We start from the raw sequence: 23,077 nt of genomic DNA on the forward strand, positions 1-23,077 counted from the left end.
TAGAGAATTGTAATGAAAATGGGTATTAAATCTAACTTCTTGCTTCATCGTTAGATGTAGTACCAGTTTTATCTGCACTGGGCTTGCATTCTTTAAAACAAATGGAATTCTAACTTAGGTGTCATGTTAGAAATGAGAATGGAAAAATAAGTGGTTTACTACTCAAATGCATTTCCATACTGCAGCAGCAGGGGGAGATGGAATATACAGTTATGACATACATTGGTCTTTTGTATGGTCTTTTTTACTTGGGCAAAATAATTCTATAGTTACACCATTTTTGTTACAGTGTCTCACTAGAGATGTTGAAAAATGAGTTGTGGCAAAAGAACAGTGATTCTCAAATGATCTTTTTCTCTCTGATTCTCACATAGTATTTTTTCTTTAATAATACTTGTTTTCCATGTATTATTTCACAGCCTGTAACTGGGGACTATTATGCTTGTTTTACCATCTTTATAGTGGTTTTAAATGTCATGTCTGTCATGTATTAATACAGGGTTTGGATGTCAGATTATGAATGTTTTTGAGTAAAGCACAGTTCTTTGCTTTTATATACATGCACGCACACACACGCACACAGAGCATCTCTCTTGGGTAAATATGGTTTATCACATCACTAGTTTGTATTAAATTTTCATCTCTAGTCAGCAGAGCTCACTTCATCCAAAGTGAGTGTCAAGGACCGCTACAGGCTTGGGTTGTGCTCTTTACCATTTCTTGCTTATTTCCAATTGCTGTAATTTGATGGTAGCAGGCCTGGGAGGGTGTCCCAAATTCCTTCTAGAGCTGCTGGCAATTTTGTGTCCTCAGGTAAAGTTTACTTCAATCCCTTTTCCTTGAATATATACAGTCTTGCACAGCATGTATACAAGCTTGCACACTTCAGGAGGAGGGGCTGAGGGGGAGATTTCCAATCGCTTTGCTCTTGCTTTGATAGCAGCCTTACACAACACATGGGTAATCACTGTGGGCAATATATAGGTTACAGGATTGTAGTGCATATCATGTTTAGTTTGAGTAATTAGCACTACCTGGTGGAGGTGCAGGCTGGATTTAGCTTGCTGCTGGAATTTGGTACAGCACATGTACATTTAACTGCTAGAGCACTTCTGTTGTAGGATCACAGAGTATTTTGAGTTACAGGTGACCTACTGGAATCATCAAAGTCCAATTCTTGGCCCTGCAGAGGACAACACAAGAATCACACCATGTACCTGAGGGTGTTGTCCAAATGTTTCTTGAACTCTTGTTAAGCTTAAGGCCAGGACCGCTTCCCTGGGAGCCTGTTCCAGTACTCAACCACGCTCTGGGTGGAAAAACCTTTTCTATAAACTGTAGATACAATTTTAGGGGAGTAGCCTGATGGACTTGTTGATTGTTTTACAAGTCTGTAGAAGACAAGGAGGCTCAAAGACAAATCCAGAAATAGCAGTTACAACACGCATTTTATTACTAGAACCAATGCTGGTGTTCATGTTTGAGTTTGTTTTTTAGGAGCAGTGACATATATAATGTATTTATAATTGCTGACGCTGAAAGTAAAGCTGAAATCTTGTGTTAATTTTGTTTTTGAGATGCTACAACTCATGCGAATGGAGAAAGCGAGTGGTCATTCCTGTTCAGTTTGACAGATCTGAAATCAATCAAACAAAACAAAGAAGGCATGGGATGGTCTTATTTGGTGTTCTGTCTGAAGGACGATGTGAAGCTTCCAGCTCTTCACTTCCATCGTGGAGATAGCAAACCATTGATTAAATGTCTTGAAAAGCACGTTGCACTGAATGAGTAAGTATCAGACAACTCTTAGTTCTGTAAAATACAGATTATTGGTTAACTTAAATCATGTAATGAATTTCAGATTAATATTTCCTGATTGTTATTGCCTTCTTTGTTTTATTAGTAGAAATAGTTTTCAAGGTGACTGAAACTGTGGTTTTACATATGCATTTGGAATGTAAGCTGAAGTTTAAAAATTGTTGGGTTGATGTGTAAAGTGTTTCGGAATTTGAAGTCTTATTAGCTCCAAATGCCTCAGTTGCTCCCTCTAGTGGATGAAGAAGCTTCTTATGAGCATGCAGTGTGAAAGTTAAATCCTTCATGAGCTACTTCTATAAAATGGGATAATTTGTGTTACAGTTTGAGATTGCACACTCATGTAAATACTCATGCATATTTTGCACAAGGTAATTTGCAATACTGTCAGCTAAATCAATTGGTATATAAATGTTTTCCTCCACAATTCTGTTCTGCTGTAATTTATTGCCTGGACAATGTTACACTCTTGACATTTACTGCACAAATCAACTTTCTGAGTGTGAATGTAGTTAAGACATTATAATTCTGTTAAATACTTTGGGGTTGTTGTGTAGTTATATTGTGTTACCGCCAAGATTTTTGCTAGGATAAAAGCCTTTTGATTAGCATGGTGTAAGTGCAGAATAAAATAAAATGTTCTGCTCTCACCATGTAGGAGTAAGTATAACTAAGAAGCCAACAGGTAAATGAGGTTAGATAGAATATGAAGAAATAAATGCGATGTGACTTGTATACCTTTAGTAGCTGTAATATCAGTGTAACATGTAATCTGTTTTCAAAAATGTTTTGCTATTGTCACTTGCAATATAATAGTCTGATGACAGATTTGAAGGTGGATAGTGAAATGGCTGTGGGAATCTTTACAAAAGGGACGGCTCTTCTCACACTGGTAGATCACTGAGGACAGAGATGCCTTCAGCAAACAGGGCAGGCTAATACAGCCCTATAATAATACTGAGGAAAATTTTGCTGGAGAGTGAGTTAGTAACACGTGAGTGTTGTATATTTATTGAACTGATTTGTGAAAGGCTTTGACAGTTTCAAGACATGGTGTTGGGATTTGTGATAATCAGAAGCTGTCAGCTGCTTGGAGAAGGCAGCAAGGTCTGTGTGTCCAATTGGTGGAATGGTACTGGCTGTAGCATTGTATGTGAGCTTTGTAAGGGGAAAAGTCAGGAAGACCAAAGGAGAGGCTAACAGGTGGACAAGATGAACTTGTAAATAGGAATATTCTCTGTACAACTGTAGATTAGAAAATCCTGAATAACAACTTCATCTTAAATCCTGAGCTTTTTTTTTTCTCTAGGTTCCCTTCTTTGAGCATCTCTTAATTTAGTTTTGTAATTTCCCAGCCTCTGCAGGCATAGGGAAACATTGTTGTCCTTCCATCCCCTCCCTTTCTTTTTCCCCGAGGAAGCTGCTCCTTTTTGAGCATACTGCTGTGTTAACTTTTTTGAGGATATCTTCTAACTAGGTGGTGGTTGGCTGAGGCAGGTTTTGGGAACAACTGATGTACCAAATACTGGAAAAAAAACCTGTGTTTTATGGTGGGTCATAGAAAGCTTTTTATCAGATCTCTGTAATCTGTTGGCCTGTGGACTGTACCAACATATTTGAAATTTTCTAACTAATTTCTAGGATAAGACAGCAAAACTTGAGGTGATGTTCAAGCTTGCAGGATGTGCTGTGCTGCTTGGTATTGCCACCTTGAACAGCTGTAAGCATTAATGAATGGAAAAACTTCAGGAACTTTAAAGCAAAAAGCAATGACAGCTACAGAAATTCAATTAGAATGACCTTAAGCATTAACCTGAGCAGGAACTTCCAGTTTTAGTTTTCTCATTCAGTTAAGGTCTCTTCTGTCACCAAATTATCTTCTGTTGTCTAGTCATGAATTATGAGGATTATTTTTTTCTAAGGATAGAGAAAAGAACAAATAGGCCATCCAAGTTATGGAAATGACAGAGTCAGTCTGTATGTTTCTGTTGTTTCCTAATGGTTATTCATTCTTTAGTGCATAATTTATCTCAGCTCACAACCTCATTTAGGAAAAGATGTTTGCTCAGCTGTCTGGATGCCACAAGCCAATATTTGTCAGTGTAATTACTTGTTATCCCAATATGTGTTTTGTAAAACGTGGGACGTTGACATTAAGGCAGAAATTTTAGCTTATCTATGTATTATCTTTTTGTTCTAGATATTTTCTTATGTTCCTATTACCTCAAAAGATTTTGTCCTTCTCTAACCATTCTTTTTAAGATAATCATGTCATTGCTGAAATCAGCATAAAGCAGCTAAACTCATACAAAATAGTTATAATTTGTTGCCCTAAGGATTATGTGACTTCTAGTTAGATTGCAGCAGTCTAATATTCAGAAAATGCCATCTGCATAGATGACACTTTCTAAGTTGCAGGGCTATGAGGAAATTTAAGAAAGTGTATAGCTCACAAATTTTTGAACATTACTGAAGGAGGTGTTGATGCCTGCCTGACTGTCCCAGAAAGTGTGGTAATTAAAAGGGAGATATGGTACAAAGTTTTAATTCTTTTAGTTAAAGAAAATATAATACATGACTCATCCTTTGCTCCTGTGCTGCTCTTTAGAAAAAGCCAGTTGAGCTTCATTAACTGTTGCTGCCTCAGAACTATGACTGTGATGTCTGGCTGTCTCAAAAGAAGATCTCTTGTTGCATTTCATATCCGTCAATGTTTACAGTGTCCTGTCCTGTTAGAATGGGAAAGAGATAAAGCTTATTAAAGTTCTTATCTTTGACTTTAATAACATGATGATGCAGGTGCTAATAAAAAGAAAAGTAGTTTTTCTTACAAAGACTAGAAATAGTGGATTTAAACTTTGTGAGAGAGCAATAGAGAGGTATTTTATAAGCGTAAGTCTGTGCAATGGATTAGGGTCAGATGGCAAAGTGCTTGGCTTTTCCTGCCTGGATACAAATTCTGAGGCTTGAATGTCAGCCCACTTTCAGAGCTGTTCTCTCTTCTGTCACCTGCTGAGCAGTAAATTGGTGATTCAGTAGCTGCTTAAGGAAGTAATGGGGTGCCTGTGCTGAAGAAGGGGACAGAATGGGATGTTGCAGGGGGAGTAGGTATGTGAGCAAAATAACAGATTAATTACTAGGAGCAGCATGGTTTCACTGCCTTTGTTGTCACTATTTTCATCTGCCTACAGAACCCTGTTGAGTAGCAAATGTATTGAGCAGGAATGTACAAATACAGTGAGTTAGGCCAAGTTGGGTTTGTGTTTGTTAAGCTTTTGGAGTCTGCAGAGAAATATATTTGCAGGGCTGTACAGAGATGGTTCTGTTTTACAGTATGATGGCTCTGGTGTATTTTAAGATCCTATCTGTATGAATCTTAGAATTATTCTAGTAGTACTGTTGGTTAGAAATTTATTGAAGTGCTTTCATGCACTGAAAAACAGTTTGTCTTCCTTAACGTAATGTTTTGCAGGGTACCATAATGTGACATTTGCTAATTGATAGAAAGAATTCCGTAACTGTGTGGGTGTCATAAGCTCTTTTCACTTCCTTTATTATGTTAAGGGAATTTCAGCATATATTGTGTTGAGGCTGACTGTCTCACTACATTTCCTGTGTCACATTTTTTTGTCCATTGTCAAAACCAGAAAACTGTACTTGAAGATAATTTTGTCACCTATATGTAAATGGAATTATCTTCCAGAGTAGGAATGACCTTGCATCAGTCTCTTGTTTTTTGCACAAAGCCTGAAGCGTGACTTCAAAAATCCAGTAAATATTATGAAACTGTACAGAAGAAAACAGTTGCACCCAGACACCTTTTTTAAATTTATTGCAGATCTCCACATGATGAACGGGTTCTTCTTGTGAAGACTCAGAAGTCACTATCTCAGTCTTTTGAAAATCTCTTTGATGAACCATCATATGGCTTACTACAAGTATGTATTATCTTCAAATTATTTATTCTGAAGACATGTATTAAAAAAATGTACCCTACCATGTCACAGGAATATTTGCTGGGTAATGATTTAATGCCACTGCAGAAGCAATAATGCCATTTATGACATTGTTGTTAGTTATTGCCAAGAACGCCATTGTAGAAGCATTGGCTATATCCTAAACCAAATGCTTACTATAGAAAGTACACTTAATTGTAAGTTGTTTTCTATGATGTAATGACTTAACTTTCCTGTGGTATTATTTCAAACCTGTTCAAGTTCATGTTCTCTGTGATTCATACATTTGGGTACAGAAAATTTAAGAGGGAATGGGAAAATCTTAAGAGTTACCAAAACATGGTAATTATAATTTTCTAAGTTTTCCTTGACTAAGTAGTCTTTTCATTGATGTTTTCTGAGACTTTTGAAGGGATAATGGAAATGCAGCAGCAAAGAGAACAGTGTTGGCTAAAAATACGGGTTTTTAAAATACTGCAGCTGGTTATTTGGTGTGGCTTATGGACTTGTGCAAGTCAGAGGCAAAACTTGAGTGACTTAAATGAGGCCAGAGGGTAGACCCACTTATGTGTTTAATTTAAGAAAATATTAATGAATTAAATACATTAGTTTCTGTATTTAGTTGTCACATCAAGACCTGTGTGAAATTCCTAGCAGAGTATGTGAAGGTTCAGTCTGTTTTCTCCATGAAGATAGGGAAGCTGAGTGTAAGGTATCTGTTTTGTGCCATGAATCACTGGTAGCAAACAGTGAATCTGGTACACTTCTATGCATAGGTCAGGCTTACTGAGAACACTGCTATCCAACCTTTCACATCAATTAGCACTATTATCTTCATACTTAAGCTATGTTTTTAATCATGTGATGATTGTTCTGTAATACTACCAATACTTGAAACTTAAATAATTTTGAGATCTACAGTACTTTTCCTGATGTTTTACTTTGAATACAGGAATTACAGATAGAAATATATATATATTACAAATATAATCACAAATGTTTGTGTTTTGCTTGTTTTCCATGTTGTAACAGAAATGGAAGAAAGATCCATATATAGTAACAATGGGAAAATTCTCCAAAGTCACAAACTATATTGTTGGTAGTTTACGCTCAAGTGATACATCAAATCAGAGGCGACCACCATCAGAAATGGCAGATTTTCTCAATGATACCATTCCAGGGCTGAAGATAAATCAGCAGGAAGAACCAGGATTTGAAGTCATTACACGAGTGAGTCTGTAAATTAATGATACAGATGCATTGATTGTTTTAATGCACAATGGTAGGACTTGAAGCATGATGAGTTCTACTGTTTATGCCATTGTGGTGTACTACAATTTATTCTCAAGATTTGAGATCATCATCAGTTACTTTTGAATTGGTCATTTTTATGCATGCAAATGCGAGTTTTCTTTGAAAGGAAGTTTGTAATTAATGAAATGGTGACTAGTTATGTTAGAGGCACTAACTTAAAAGGTGACCGATTTTATGTTCAGTGTTTCCTCTGAGATCAATTAGAGCTATGTTAAGTAAAATTGGAGAATGCAGGCTAATAACCAACTTTCTTGGCTAATTACTCCTAACATTTCAGTTTCTTTTGAGATTAAAACAAAATACTTAATTGGATGATTAATGTCTAGAGTGTATGAATTACAGATTTATGTATCATTTGAACCAGATCTAGAATAAACTTATGTAATTGGATCATGAATCACTGTTAGTCTTTTACAGATATGTGGAAAAGGTTTATTTTTAAATACTTATGATTATTATTTAAGCAGCTTAGATATTTTTAAAATATTAAACTTTTTCATATGGGGTTTTGAGTTCAAGCTCGTGTTAATATCTTCGCAGTGGCTGCATGAACTGTGTAATTCTAAGAAGCTGCTGCCTAGCACTTAGTTAATTTATCAATGAGAAAAGTATATTAAAGAAAAAGTGTAACAAATGCTATATATGAAAAATAACATTGACTTATATGTCTTAATCTGACAAATGCCTTGGACTTCTGAAGAGTTGAAACACAAATTGATTTGGGGGTTGCTATTATAAAAATATTTTTAGGAAGTAAGAATTTACTTTCTTCTGAATTCTACTGTACTTAGACGTGCAATTTGAGAACTGAGAGACTAAGCACAAACTGAAACTTTTGATGGGTGTTATAAATTCTAAAAGTACATACATACTTGGGTTTTTTAAGAGGCTGTGTACCAAAACTGATCTTTCAAGGCTAATTGTGCAGTCTGTGTAGGGATAGCATCTCCTAACCCAAGTTGATTTTCAGTTCCCTTGTAAGATGCACTCATGTATCAGGATTGTATTTTTGAAGTGAAGCTCCTGTTTGTCCTTGTTTGCTGTGTTGCATTAGTTTATGGGAAACTAGCTCAAAGGCATTTGTGGAGTTAGGTTATTTTAAACACACGTACATCCTCCAAAATCTGAAATATTAACATGTACAGCCAGGTCCTTAGCACCAAGTGTCTTACTCTAAAGGTCTGCTTGTGTTGGCCCACACTACTTGCTCATGTGAATGCAACCTTAGATCCTTAGAGTTTCTAACTGAGGTATGTGCATGTGGAAATGTAATTGCACTGAATTGAAGAAACTGGCAAGCCTAATACTGTTTATGCAGTTGTTTGCAATTACTGAAGTGCTTCATGGGGATTCATATAATACCTTTGTGTGTGTTTCAGATTGACCTAGGGAAACAGCCTGAAGTTAGTAGAAGAGAGCCTGTGTCAGCTGAAGAGTGGACTAAGAATATGGACTCTGAAGGAAGAATTTTAGATGTTGACTACATAAAGCGATTGATATTCAAAGGGGTAACTAGGTTTTCTAAATTCAGCAAGACCTATGGCTTGATTCTGGCTTTTATTTTCCTTCCCAAACTGTGGGTGGATATGCTGCTTTCCTTACACTTGTAATGTTTCATGCAGAACTTTAAGCATGACCCAGACAGTTGTTTTTGAGGGATTTCACAAAGCATGCTTTCATGCCAGTCAAATACCTCAGCAGTCTTGCACCTATATAAAGTGATCTACTAGGAGAGAGATCTTGTTGTGGCTGGCTAAAGGAAATTAGTTGGAAATACGGAAGCTTAAGTGATAAAACAACTGAAAGTGGCTTTCAGGAAAAGACCAGTATTTCTGTGTTGAGATACTTGATTTATTATTTTCTCTTACAGTGTTTTTTCTTATCCTTCTCCAGCAAAAGCTTCTGGTTCTGCCCAGCAGTTTGCTGGGATTTGACCCCCTCATCAGAGCCGTGCTAAAAACTTGTGCTGATATTTTTTAATTGAACTGAGGGGTTTTGCAATTACGAATGTGAATTTAGTCTCAGTGATAGAAATTCTGGAAACCTACTGTGTCCTGTGGCTTTTCTACCTCATGTTACCTTCAGTAGTTCTGTATTTTGGTGGGAATCCAGCTGTCTTGATGAATTCATTGTGTGCCTGCTCGTGCATGTTTGCAGGCAGAAGTAGAGAATAGTAACACTGTTCCTTAATATTTGCATACCTGATATGCCCAATTAAGGACCCTTCCACAATCATGAGAATTACTACAAAACTTTTCTTCCATTAGCCTGCTTTCCTGTCATCTGCCCATTGCCAGGAGAGTGAGTGCTCTCTTTTATTTGTAACTCAGGATCTCCAAAGTGGGGATAGGAAAAATTCCTTATTCTTATGACTGTACTGCAGGAGTTGCAAGCTCTCTTGATGACAGCAGGATATGATTCAGCTCCATACATTTTTGTCATCTAAAAATGTTGAGCATTACTTGGAAAGATTTCTGACAAGCAGACTTCTTGAGTGGATGCTAGTATTTTTGACTGAAAGATTCACTGAAGGTTGGCCATGCTTGTGAAGTGAAAATATTTGTTTAAAAAAAACAAATAAATAGAAGACTAGTCCTCAAGGTCACTTTATGGCAAGACCAGAAGAGCAGAAGTTTGGCAACTGTAACCAGAGGCAGCCTTATCTTTTTATCAGTTTTGAAAGGTACTTTTTTTTTTTTTTACTTCTTAAAGTCTCTGATGCTTGTAAGTTTTTTTTTATCATTATTATTATTATTATTATTATTTTTAGCAGTGAAGCAAAAATATAGGAAGAAAATTATTTTTTAAGGTTTATTTTTTTACCTAAGTGTGGATCCATTGCTTCCACAGTTTTCTCTTTAATCATACTCTTTCCTCCTGTTTCCTTCCAGTGTGATGCCTAGTTAGCACATGGAGACTTGGCTACAATGTGTAAAAAGAAATTGACTTGAAGTTGTTACTTTGGGAAGTGTTGTATCAATCCAGGAATGTTTCATCACAGTATGGTAATACTTCTGTTGATGCTTCATATCCATTTTTCCCTAGGGTCTCTGCCATACCTTAAGAAAAGAGGCATGGAAATTTCTTTTGGGATATTTTCCTTGGAATAGCACTAAAGAAGAGAGAGCAAATCTGCAAAAAAGGAAAACGTGAGTACAGTGACTTTTGTCTTACAAAATAAATTTGAAAGCCGCATATTTTTTAAGACATAATAAATGTAGAAAACCTTCTGAAAGACAGCTGCTAAAACTGTTGAAATAAAGATCCTGTGGCATTTTCTTGAAAACTGTTACACTAAAAATGTTACATAAAAAGGATGTTGTTATTCCATTTATCTCAAAGAATAAATTGAATGAATGAGTGCTTGAATTAAAAAAGGGAAATGTGAATGTTTGGTTTCAAAATTGTCTTTCTTCTTCAGGGATGAATATTTCAGGATGAAACTGCAGTGGAAATCTGTCAGTGAGGAACAGGAAAAGCGAAATTCAAGGTTAAGAGATTACCGGAGTCTTATAGGTAAATTCATGTTTAAGAAGCTAACTGCATACCTAACTGCACGCACACTTTTCAAAGTTAATATGAAATTGAAAAAAATACCCTTTTGAAGAGCCTGCATGAAGTGGCACTAAAAATGAAATGTTGCACTTTTTCTCTTCTGTTTGTGTTATGTCATAATGTATTTTGACTGGAAATATTGTTAAAATAATGACATACAATAAGAATGTAAAAATGTGTCTCTTCATATTTTATAATTTCTTGTAGGGATTTGTGTATGTGCATTCTGACTTCTAGGGTTTTACAACTAGTTCTAAAAATTTCATCAAATTATGCTGAGTATTAGCAGTTTGTATCCTCAATTCTCTTTTTGGGCACCAATGTTTAGAATTACTATTTTTTCAGGAGACACAAGCCAAGATTTCTGTGTTATTCTGAGAGAGAGACTAAACTTACTTCAGGCAGTTATTAAACAGGCAGTCTGAAAGGATCGACGTAGTCTAGTCTTGGTAGATTAATAAAATACATTTTTAGAGAATGATAACAGAAAAAAAATATTCTGAGTTGGAAAAAGGCCAAGTATTTGTTTCTGTTGAGACAGTTATTTTAATTTTTAAGCATTTGAAATGTATGTGGCCCTATTAAGGTTAAATATTAAGTAAAATAGATCTAAATCTACAAAATACTCCTATCAGACTACATTCAAAATTTTGGAAAATTTCAAAATATGTTGGCCTTGAATTTCACCTTATTAAAGAGTATGCTGTGTGCTTGGTATGTTTCAGGCATCAAAACTGCCTGATGAAAGAGGCATTTTAATCTGCTATGAGTTACTGGAGCTTATTACACAGTATTTATAAAATGCAGTTATGAACTCTAACAGTGTCTTTGAGCTGATCATGTGGGAATTTTCCAACTATGGCTTATGCTGTGTTGCATCAGTATTCATAAAAACCATTGTAGAGTTAACTTGCATAAAATTGTTTTTAATCCTCTTAAGTGTAAAACATTTTTGCTGAATTATAATTGGGATTTTTTCCATAAAATGTATTATCAAAGAAAAGGCAGAAATCTTTAAAATATGTTTGTAAGCAAATCCTTTCATTGCAGATAGGAAGGATTTTCTTTATTTTAAAACATTCTTTATTTTGAAATGACATTCAGTTATGTGGTTGTCTTAAACACTTCAAAGCTTTGCTGCAGTGTTTGATGAAAAAATCATTATCTCAGACATTCTGAATTAATTTGATACTGGCTTTGTAGGACTGGTTTTGGAAGTGTTTTTAAATCTGGACTGTTTTCTTAGAAAAAGATGTTAACAGGACAGATCGAACAAATAAATTCTATGAAGGCGAAGATAATCCAGGACTGATTTTACTTCACGATATTTTGATGACCTATTGCATGTATGACTTTGACTTGGGTAAGTTGTGTCCCTCTGAATGTAAAAGCCTTCTTGGCTTCTGGTATGCAGCTTTGCTTATGCTAAGTTCTGTTAATAGAATTGAACTTATATTGATTGCAATGTTTCTTGTAAATGTTTTTTGAAAGTCTTAATATTTTTTAGCATTTAATAATGTAGATAAGTTTGTTCAGTTTTTCTTCTTCTCTTCAATGTGATGCCTGTCTTAGGCATCTGAACTCATCAGTTGTGATGGGATTGAGAATTAAGTGGTAGTTTGTCTTCACCACACACCTGCTGTTGTGGGGTTCTTTTGTTGTTTTGGGGGTTTTGTGTGGGTTTTTAAGTTTTTGTGGTTTAGGGTTTTTTTTGTGTTAATTTTTTTATAGAATTGAAACAAGCTTGCTTTTCAGACTAAATGGGTTTGGGTTTTTGGAGCTTGAGTGTTATATGTATTTTTAAGACTGGTAATATCAATTAAAATGATAAGCCAGCTGCCACTGCTGTAATTAAAGCTCAGCATGCTGAACTAGCTGTTTGTAAACATGGTGTTCTTATGAGTATTTTAAAAGCTGGTTCTTGAGAAGTTCACTTAGCAGTCTGTCAAAAATTACATTTTAATGCATGCATCTGCTGCAGAGGAAAGAGCATATAACATCTTGCTTTAATCACAGTGTTAGTGTGATGGCTAAGTCTTGACTTATTGTTAATTGTCTTGGGAGGGAGGGAGGGAAAAGATACTTGTAGTTGTTTCCCCCTCCACCACTGCATGACATTTGGCTGTGTTATACTTTTGAGGATTTTTGGGTATTCTGTATCAGCAAAGTTTTGGGATTCTATAAGCCCACTTTGTGCCAGATTTTGAAAACAAGAAGTACGATTAAATCTTTAACTGCTAGTAAACATGCTGCAGAGCTGTTGTTCTTGTAAGCTTTCATTCTCTCTGAAAGAGAGTCTTGATCTTTGGCTTCAAAAAAGGGAAAACTAGAACCGGTGGTTTAAACATGTAGCTCTGTTTCACCTCTTTCCACATTTCAGCATTCATTATGGCACAGTGACATTACAGGTGAAAGTAAAGCAGATTCACCACCCACTCTGTTAAAAACACTGTTGAGATGGGTTAAATGTGCACACTGGATAAGTCTTTTGTTTTATAAATGAGCAGGAATAATGGAAATACTGTAAGTTTGACATAGTAACTGTCCAATGCTTCTACACATTGTTGCAGTGCTGCTCTTAGTCTTTCTGACAGCAGCTTTAGAGGGGTCTGAATAAATCCACAAACTGCTGGATAGGGAAGGGGACAGAACAACTGTATAATAGAATATTTTTCTGAATTAATTTAAGTCTGCATTAATCAAATTGATTTTATTATTAAATAGTCTTTTAAACTGTCTTGGACAGAATTTTCTCTGCATTTATTTTAGTTAGCTGTAGTATTAAATATGTGGGGAACAAAACTTTTTTTTCCTTTGACCTTTTAATTATTTACCTGTTTGCTGTTACTTTATTTTTCTTCTCACAGCTGTGCCATATTTTCAATTATTGACTCTAATCCTCTTTTCAGTTACACAGTTACATTTGCATCATTAAGAAATAAAGTCAGCCAACTGAGAAATGTTGGGTTGAACCAATCACTGATGATAGGTACACACATTGTGTTCCCTTATTTAGAGAGGTCAGGGCAATAGGTAAGTGGACACTAGCATCGGTGGTAATTGGAAGAGTTGGGAAGAAGAGGATTACCTGTAAAAAATAACCTGTAAAAATCATTGTGATCTATTTAAATGTTAATTGCAAACAAGAAAGCTGGAAGAAGCATTTAAAAACTAAAAATTTGAAAATCATTTTTTATACAGCTAAAATTTTATAGCTGTTTGTAAAAGTGATGTGCTTTAGTGGGTATTTTCTTCTCCAGTTAAATGAAAGCTTTTCTTGAAAGCTTGTAGCTACTTTCTAGGTGGTATGAACTTTATTCACTGGTTCTAGGCACAAAGCGTAAAAGCATGTTCTTGAATCAGATCTAGATATGTGATGCTTTTGTGCTTCTTGCAAGTGATATTTTGCCATTAATTCCCTTTCTCACTTTGATAGGTTAAATTCTTTGTTGTTTTCTGCTTGGTTACACAGATGGTCTTAGGCTTGGGTGTATTTAAAGAACTGTCCAAGCAGAACAGTCACAAATATCCTTAAATGAAGGCATCTTTAAAGTATATTTAGTGACAGAAAAAAAAGAAGTATAAAATGCCAAGTTTTCTTCATAAGGACTGTTGCACTGTGTTTTTCTGGAATTGCAACTTAACATCTTTTTAAATGAATTTGAGAATAAAATCTTCATTTGGGGGTGGGTGGGGGAGTGCGAAGACATTGAAAATTTTTAAAAATCTAGAAGAAAGTAACCAAGTACAAATAGAAAGGAGACTATATACAAGTTTGTGTTTGTGATGGTGTGGGGTATAGACTTCATCTTAAAAATATCAATATATGCTCCTGAGTTCTAAATAGCAGCATTTTTACTCAAAGTCTGTTGTGTACAAACTCAGTTTGTACATATTCTACCAGCTACTAGAACAATGTGTTTGCTTTGTGTTCTCTTTTGATTGGCAGAAATGGCTGATAAATCTTACCAGGTCTGCTAGATGTTGGTACCTATTAATACAAATTTGCATTTACTGGTAGTTGGAGAATTATAGTATCTGTAAGTGCTAACATTTGTTTCACTTGGTCATTCATCACACTTGAAAAATTACTGTTAAACTGCTAAGCTTAAATTCCTTTTTGCTCCCTCCCCCCCCCTCTGTTTTTTCTCCATCAAGGTTATGTGCAGGGGATGAGCGACTTGCTGTCACCTGTCTTGTATGTTATGGAGAATGAAGTAGATGCCTTTTGGTGCTTTGTATCATACATGGATCAAATGGTAAAATGAGGCTTTTTTAGCCCACATAAACAGATAACCTACAGATAGTATTTGTGGTTAATTTTACTTTATACATTTCATGGGGTTTTTTGAATTTTTAAAGCAGTCATTTTATGTTTGGAGTCAATACACTTTTGTTGATTGAGGTTGTGGTGGATTTGCAATAGCATTGCTGTACAATACAGGCACATTTGGCTCCTTAAGAATTCCAAAGTAACTGTCACAGACAAATTTGTATTTATCAGGAGTCCTCAAGCAGGATTTTTGCTCAGGATAATGGTTTCATTGTATACCTCCCTTTTGGCTTTTGTTAAATGTGGTTTAGACTTCCCACAAACTGAAGCTTTTATGACTTGTGCATGTGGCAAAAAAGTGTGAGAATGATAAGAAAGTAAAAGAAAATTTGGGCTTTTTGTTTGGTAGCAATCATGCTGCTTGAAAGTACAGAGCTTAGGCAGATTTAAACTATCACTTAGAACATACAAAAATATTAGCAAAGAAATACAGTTCAGTGCTTTAGTTAAACTTCTCAGTAAAAGGCAGACATTTCATTAGATAGAAGTACAGTTAAATCTGTATCTGTATGTTAAATACCTAAAGGGGAAGAACCACTGTTGCAATAACAGAACTACTTTTAAAGTAGCTGAAAATCTCAAAATTGAGTTAAAAAAATGACAGTGCAAATGTTTTATTCCATACAGCATCAAAATTTTGAAGAACAGATGCAGGGTATGAAGACACAACTGATTCAGCTGAGTCATTTGCTTCGTTTACTAGACAGTGGATTTTGCAGTTATTTAGGTAGGTGTATTATTCATGCACAGTAACTGAAACAGCTTTGTGCATTCTGTACCTGACCAGTCTAAATATAATTCCAATATTGTATGAATACAGGACTTGTAATTTTATAATGTCCAAAATATTTCTATAATTGCTCCATGCTTATTGAAAAAACAGGGTCATCCTGTAACCAATTTTAAAATACTCTGGCAAATATCTTTTATTCTAAAAAGGGTCTGCCATCTTAAAAATTAGTAGTGTGAGCATCTACCAGTAAAGTGTGGTTTATTGTTTTTTTCACCTGTTGTCTGAACCAAATTTGATGTTTCTGAAATGTTGCACTCTTATTCCTAGAATCTCAAGACTCAGGTTACCTTTATTTTTGCTTCCGGTGGCTTCTTATCAGATTTAAAAGGGAATTTAGTTTTCAAGATATTCTTCGACTCTGGGAGGTAAGAAATATTTCATCACACCAACTCCAGCAGTTTTTGGATTTTAGAACAAAAAGCATGGATCATTTTGCAAAGTGTTTAAAACTCAGATAAATAAAAAAAAGGATCTTAGCCTAAAGAACAATTTGTGAAGTAAATGAAAAAATACTAGAGCTGGTTTGGATAAATTGGCATTTGCCAAAAGATTTGGACAGGAGACTTCAACTGAGTCTCTTGAGTGAAAATAGGAAGTGGAGAGTATCAGTTAACTGTTAATGGAAAATGGCTTATGATAAAAGAAAGAGCATTTGATTAATTCCTTGGTATTGGTGATTCTTTATAGATTAGGTTGAATGAAGCACTGGCAGGGCGGTTTGTGTTTGCCAAACCATGAGGGGGATGATATCAGAAGATAGTTAATCTTGATGACAAAGCCTTGTGATGCCAAATAACATTATGTAAAATGTCAAAATGTTGAATTTCTTATAATTCTGGGTTAATGAGGTATTTTTTTGATTTAGGTGATATTGGGATCAGATGTAATGATTAACTAATATTATTGTGTTTAATTTTTTGTTCCAAAGAAATTGAGAAGTGTGTCAACGGTACAGGTTTATTGTCTAAGATGCATTCAACAGGGGCACAGTATTTACTGAAAACTCAGAAGAAGAGAATATATGTTCAGATTAATGGAGGGAGTATTTTCTAGGACATAACGTTGTTATAATGGGAACAGAAGGGTAATGAAAAGAACAGGGCCGAGATGCATGAAGTTTGTACTATAATGAAAAGTAATGTTGTTTCTGGTGCAATGAAAAATAATGTTGATACTTTTATTCACTTTTTCCACTAATGAAAAAGGAGTCACATAAAGAGGAGGACCAGTGTTTAAAACTGTCTAAAGTAAATCTTCTTTAGCTTTTTTATCATCAGTTGGTGGAATTTACTATCATAGAGTATTGAGGTGGTATTTCAAGCAGAGAACAAAAAAGTTTATGGATAACTTTCATAAATAAGAAAACCAGTATGTACAAAACCAGGAAGAATTCTTATTCCAACGTATAAATGATAATGATTTGGGAGGGGAGAAGCACTCATCTCTTCCCCCCAGTATTATGTTGTCTTCTCTGTAGTTTTTAAAGAGTAATTTTTCTTTTTAAGTTGATGACAACAGTATTTTTATTTATAGTTTATAGTCCCAGGCTATCATGTTTTTATCACCTCTGCTTTAATGCATATATATGTGTACATACAGAAAAGAAACGCACTGTATTTCTCTCTTAAGTATTTTTTCATCTTTTAGGAAGACAATGGAAACCTGTTGATATATATGATAGTCTTAGATTATGACATGCTATAAGAAACCTATCTTTACCAGGAGTATTCACTTTCTTTGCTAGAAGATATGGAATGGGAAAGGGAATATCTTGTTTTCTTTTTTAAAAAATAATTAAGACATTAAGTTGACGTTTTTATGTGAAGGCCAGTGTCACCTTGATCAGTCCACCTTACAGTGGGTTGTTTTTTCTCCCGTGTATAGATATGCAGCTCGACTGATATCAATGAAGTAGAGTGGGATTTATAAAGGCAAGCTATTGGCACAGGAGGCCTTTTCCCTTTATAGAGAAATTAACTGCTTTTTTTGGTATTTGGCTGAGCAAACTTCATGTGCAGTTTTGTAATAGCACATGAATTGAGGTAATCAATTTGAAGGTAATATTAACACTATGACCTACTCACTTGCAGAGTGTAGAATGGGATGTAGAAGTGTAGAAGCAGAGGTACCATCTGAGATTCCAGTCCCAGGTTCCAGGACTTCTGGGGCTTATTCTGTCTAATCTGTTTGGATCTCTGTTTCTATTCTCTGGCTCATATGAACCGCTGAGTTAGCATCAGACACTTTTTCCCTTTTCCCTCTGGCTTCATGACTTCCACTGTTTTATCACAGAAAAAGTAATGTGATTCTTCACTAGTCTGGTTTCTCCCACCTCCATTCACCTTGGAAATGGGAGATAGCAGTTCTCATCATCTGACGTAGAGGCTAACTCCTAGCCTTTGCACTTGCAAGAGCCATAATCAGATGGTGGTAGAAAATGTAAGTGGTTGTTTCATTGCTCTGTGACAGAGTTGCATGTGATAGAGAGGTGGTATTCCACCTTGTGTGGATAAGTTCAGACACATGATGTGTGTGCAGTTATTTGTGATGTCAACATACAATGCCTTTTGTGTGTGGGTTAAACTTCTCTGGCTGTGAATGGCTTTGTATGTACTAAATGGTACTCATAGCACATTTTAGCAGTGCCTCTCAAACACAGCCCAGATAGCATACTGACCCACCTATTAGCTGTCCCAAAACTGAGAGTAGTTCAGTCCCTCCTGGCATTGGAGAGACAGGCAATATCACCTGGTAATACCAGCCAGTTCTTAATCTTTTGTGTGCACTGTGGGTGGCTTAGAAGAAACTGAGAAGAAAAATTCTGTAACAAATTACAATTAACTCACACCCAGCTCCCCTGTTATTCTAGTACCCACATGCCTGACATAAAGCCAAAATGACTTGGGAATAAGTTATTTTGCATACATTGGTTACAATGTTCATGGCTACTGAGGTAGTGCAAGAACAAAGGAGTCCTTACTTTTTTGTGTATCACAAAGAAAAAAGAAAAAAATAGTTATTGCTCCTTGTTTTTATATTTTTACTTTCATACTTATAATTTAAATGCCGTTTTTTCTTCTATCCTTCCAGCATGTTGTGATGCTGTTAAGCATTTGCATACATAATCTTAAGTGCATGCTCAGCTCCAGACTTCGAAAGGTGTATCAAAAATGGTAGCAAAATGTATGGATTTTTTTTTGCTGCAAGTTGATGTTGAACCAAATCAATGCACAACTGTCAATATGTCCTTCTTATGAAGTAGGAGTAGAAGAACACAATGGTGTGTAGGCAGACTGTGTTTGGTAGATGATTGGAATTTTCATTCAATTGTTATTTTTTATCAGCCTACTTGCATTGCAGTCTTTCTCCTGGAGTGATAGAATGCTTTTATAGAATATTGGTTGTCTGAGAAAGATGCAAAATTTCATTTCTGAACTGGATGTCAGTTGAAACATTCAAGATTAATTGCACCTTATTTTGGGTGAACTTGGTTTGGATATCTTCGGGATTTGTGCAATTCTGTTTGCAGGTTACATATGCTAGTGGTGAAAGTTCAAGTATAAGCTCTTGCCCTGCTATAAGACTCTATTCCGTCAGTAATGATGAAAAAAGTTTTTTGCTAACAAAGTAACAAATTATCACCGGTCTGACTTCTTGCCTGCATTTTTTGAGAGTAAATTCATTGTCTTAAATCCCTTTATTTGTCAGGGCAAATAAAAAAAAATCTGCTTGTGCAAGCAGACTTTTGCTTCTTTCTGGTTTTGTTGGCAAAATTGTTCTCCTGCTTTCTGCCCACCACACATGTTCTTTTCAAATACTTTTTTTAAAGGTTTTTCTGAATGTACTAAAACGGGTATTAGTACTGAGGTTGCACTTTTCAGTCCCAGTGAACCCTAGAGTGATTTATTGTGTCCCCCACAGGGCCAAAAGCCAATGTGTCTTCAGTCAGAAAGCAATACCCACCCACCCCCAGAACCTGTGTGTGCATGTCTTTGGGTTCTCATGGAGGTGGGATTGAGAACAATTTTTTGCACCTTGTTTATAAACATTAGAGAATTTTTAACTATTGCTGGGTTTGACATGCTTCTGCCAATTCATATTTAATGCAGCTACTCTAAACCACACAAATAATTTGTTAGCTTCAGTTACTTCTGTTTCATGTGAGCTGAGGCAGAGCCCACATTCACAAGACCACAAGCTCAAGCAGTTTATTAGCATTATAGTGGACAATGGCTTAAGAACCAGATAGGCATTTTGTGACTCAGACTTGCAATTGTCTCTGAAGGCCCAAAAGTAAAATTCCAAATAATTTTAGAGATACTTAGTTGCTTTCAAAAGCAGCTTCTTGTTAGCTAATTGATTTGGCTGGAGGACTTATTTTCTAAGTCTTTTCTTTTCAGAGGAAAAGTATAAGCATTTCAAATATGGGGTTTTTATGTTTTAACAGGTCATGTGGACGGAATTGCCTTGTCAGAATTTTCATCTTCTCCTTTGTTGTGCTATCCTAGAATCTGAAAAACAGCAAATAATGGACAAGCACTATGGCTTTAATGAAATACTAAAGGTATAAAATTCTTATGCATTATTGTGCTGGTTTTCACTGCAGTAGGGTTGTCTTCCTAGTGGCTAGTACAGGGCTGTCTTTTCAGTATTAAATTAAAATATTAGTTAACTTTTTGGAGTTAATGCAATATGATTATGGTTTATGTTATGGGGGAGGTGCTGAAGGTGGTTTAACCTATCTTTTGAAGGGTTAAATGTCTACCCTGCAGGCTTTTAAAATGGTTTATTGGATGGCTGTGTTTAATGATTTGATCTATTAATCTTAAAAGGTTCTCCCCTCAGATGACTGCTTATTGTATTTAATACTAACTTGTGTTTTATCTTCTGTGATCTAATTTATCATCTCTGAAAATGTGAGCTGCTGGTAGAAGTACGTAGGAGGGCCAGATAGTTTGTCACGTTTAAAGGTGCTGCGGATTCCTCCTGCAGACCTTGGGTGCTGGTGAAAGGCAGCTGTTCCATAGTGTATCTTTGAGTAGCCATTTCTCATATAGACTGTGTGGCATTTCATAGCTTAAGGGGCAGGCAGGCACCTAATAAGGTGATAATTATTAGCAGTGCAGTACAGTATCAGTGTATTTTGTGTAAAACATAGTTGTCATTTATCTCACTATGCCTTCCTTGTAAATATGTTTTTAGCATATCAATGAACTGTCTATGAAGATTGATGTGGAGTATATACTCTGCAAAGCAGAAGCAATTTCTATGCAGATGATGAATTGCAAGGTAAAGACATCTATCTACTATGAGTGTTTATAGACAGCAAAAGTATGTAGTTAGCTGTAAGTGTTCATGTATGACTTGTGAAATAACTGAATGCCTGGGTACAGTAAAGCATGCTGTGTAGCTATGTAGTGCCTATATTTGAGAAGTCTGTAAGCAAGAGTGATTGATTTTACAGAGTAATGCTGTTCACTGGGGAAAAGCTGAATTGTGCTTTTTGGTTGTACTTTCTTAACTCTCACTAGGTAGCCTCACTCGAAGAATGTTTAGTGTGCATGAGAAAAACTAGTTGAAAGGTGCATTGCATTGAAAGCATGCCAGACTTACTAGGCAAAAAATAGTGGGTCACTCAATAAAACTAATTCCAATAACATGAAGTATAATTGTAATAGTTGATTAGACTTTTACTTTTGTTATGAAGATTGTGGTTTTAATCAGGAATTGATTCCTGAGTGTGTTCCTTTTGCTGTGTTTTTGAAAAGCAGCTACAGAAAATGGTAGCTGTAATGTAAGTATTGCTGAGACATGCTTTCAGCACAGCTAAATTCAGATGAGTGATTTCTCAGATGAGTGAGTACTGGGAACACAGGATGGACTGAGGGGACTTTGTTAACGTTTTCATTTAGTCACAGTGATTTTTAACCCCTGCTGCTTCCTTTCTAGGAATTGCCTCAAACAGTCAGTGAGATCCTGGGGATAGAGAACAGTTCAGTAACACCGGATTCAGATACTGGAGAGGATGAAAGTGGAGCTGAGTTGAGTTGTCCAGTGTCACTGTATCAGAGTATCTCAACCCCTGTAATTGCTGCCAATGGGACAAGGGATGGCGCTCAACAGACGGCTGAGACGCAGAGCCTGGCACCTGTGTAATTACACTTGGTCACGTTGGAGAAAGACTTTCACTGAGCACATTTTGTTCAAGCACTTGAGAGATGGATATTTAAATTTGGTGTTGATTAAGCTTTAAGGGTGTAAAGAAAATCTGTACTGTAATGCTTTTGCATTAAAGCTTTACAACATGACTCAACTATTTTTGTAGTTTCTTCTACCAAAATAGCCTTTTGTTTTCAATAACATTCCTTAATATTTTTGTAGCCAAGTGCATTTTATTTTTGCTGGTAAACTGGAAATGGATGGTGATTAAGAATGAAAGAAACTTCTGCATTTGCTGAGCTTTCACACATATTGATCTAAGATGGTGTGAGCTCTTTGATTTGAGCAGATTCACATTATGCCAGCTGAAGCTGCTGTACAAAATTTTGAAGCTGAAGTGATGCTGATGTGCTAAAGGAGGATTCTTTTGTAAATGGATTTTCCCTATCTCAAATGTTTACAAAAATACTTCTAAGTATTTGTTGCTGGTTGAATGTAGATTTGAAATGGACATTCATACTTGCACAGTTTAATGTCCAAATACTGAATTTTGTGTAATTGGGAGTGGATGAACAGTATATTTTTACATTAACATATCTTCACTTTATATATACATATATATATTTACACACATGCACACACTATATACACAAATTTTTGTGAATACTAAAAAGGATAGTTGTATTTTCAATATCTGAATAAACTTGTCATTCATATGAATCAGTTTGACCACATTAATGCACAGCTCCAACCTGAGCTCTTTTTCAGAACTTTTCTAACTGAAGGTAACTTCCATGTGAATACATTCAGTCCTACATTTGATGTAATTTTGCAATTGGTATCTTGCAAACTTTACTAATGTTCATATTTGCTAATATATTAACTGATCAGTTAACTACTTACACTGTTTTTATGGCAACATTATCTGGAGAATTAATAAGCAGGTTATAAAAAAGCCAACCAACAAACCACACACCAAAATAGTAATCACAATTAATATTGATGCATTTTTTCTATCTGCAAAAGGCAGTGAGTTTATTCCATGTCATGCTGATGTCCTTTGACGTTATTTATGACGTGAAATTTAACATAACTAAGTGTATTCATTATTTGGTAACTATTGTACATATATAAAATAAAAGTCAAAGTTGA

General features: G+C 35.5%; 1 protein-coding gene across 3 annotated transcripts in view; it reads left to right on the plus strand.

The window, feature by feature from the left end:
* The window catches only part of TBC1D15 (TBC1 domain family member 15), a 33,226-nt gene extending 10,149 nt beyond the window's left edge, over positions 1–23,077 (plus strand). For all 3 annotated transcript variants that reach the window (XM_062492036.1, XM_062492038.1, XM_062492039.1), the window contains exons 5-17: positions 1,578–1,788; positions 5,654–5,753; positions 6,804–7,001; positions 8,465–8,593; positions 10,131–10,234; positions 10,507–10,601; positions 11,887–12,003; positions 14,799–14,899; positions 15,601–15,700; positions 16,034–16,131; positions 20,214–20,330; positions 20,969–21,055; positions 21,716–23,077. In XM_062492036.1, coding sequence (XP_062348020.1) covers positions 1,578–1,788; positions 5,654–5,753; positions 6,804–7,001; positions 8,465–8,593; positions 10,131–10,234; positions 10,507–10,601; positions 11,887–12,003; positions 14,799–14,899; positions 15,601–15,700; positions 16,034–16,131; positions 20,214–20,330; positions 20,969–21,055; positions 21,716–21,922 — 1,664 coding nt within the window. In that variant the 3' untranslated portion in view covers positions 21,923–23,077. The remainder of the gene's footprint in view (positions 1–1,577; positions 1,789–5,653; positions 5,754–6,803; positions 7,002–8,464; positions 8,594–10,130; positions 10,235–10,506; positions 10,602–11,886; positions 12,004–14,798; positions 14,900–15,600; positions 15,701–16,033; positions 16,132–20,213; positions 20,331–20,968; positions 21,056–21,715) is intronic.

This window comes from Cinclus cinclus, chromosome 4 (genome assembly GCF_963662255.1).
Source record: "Cinclus cinclus chromosome 4, bCinCin1.1, whole genome shotgun sequence".
NCBI classification, from domain to species: domain Eukaryota; kingdom Metazoa; phylum Chordata; class Aves; order Passeriformes; family Cinclidae; genus Cinclus; species Cinclus cinclus.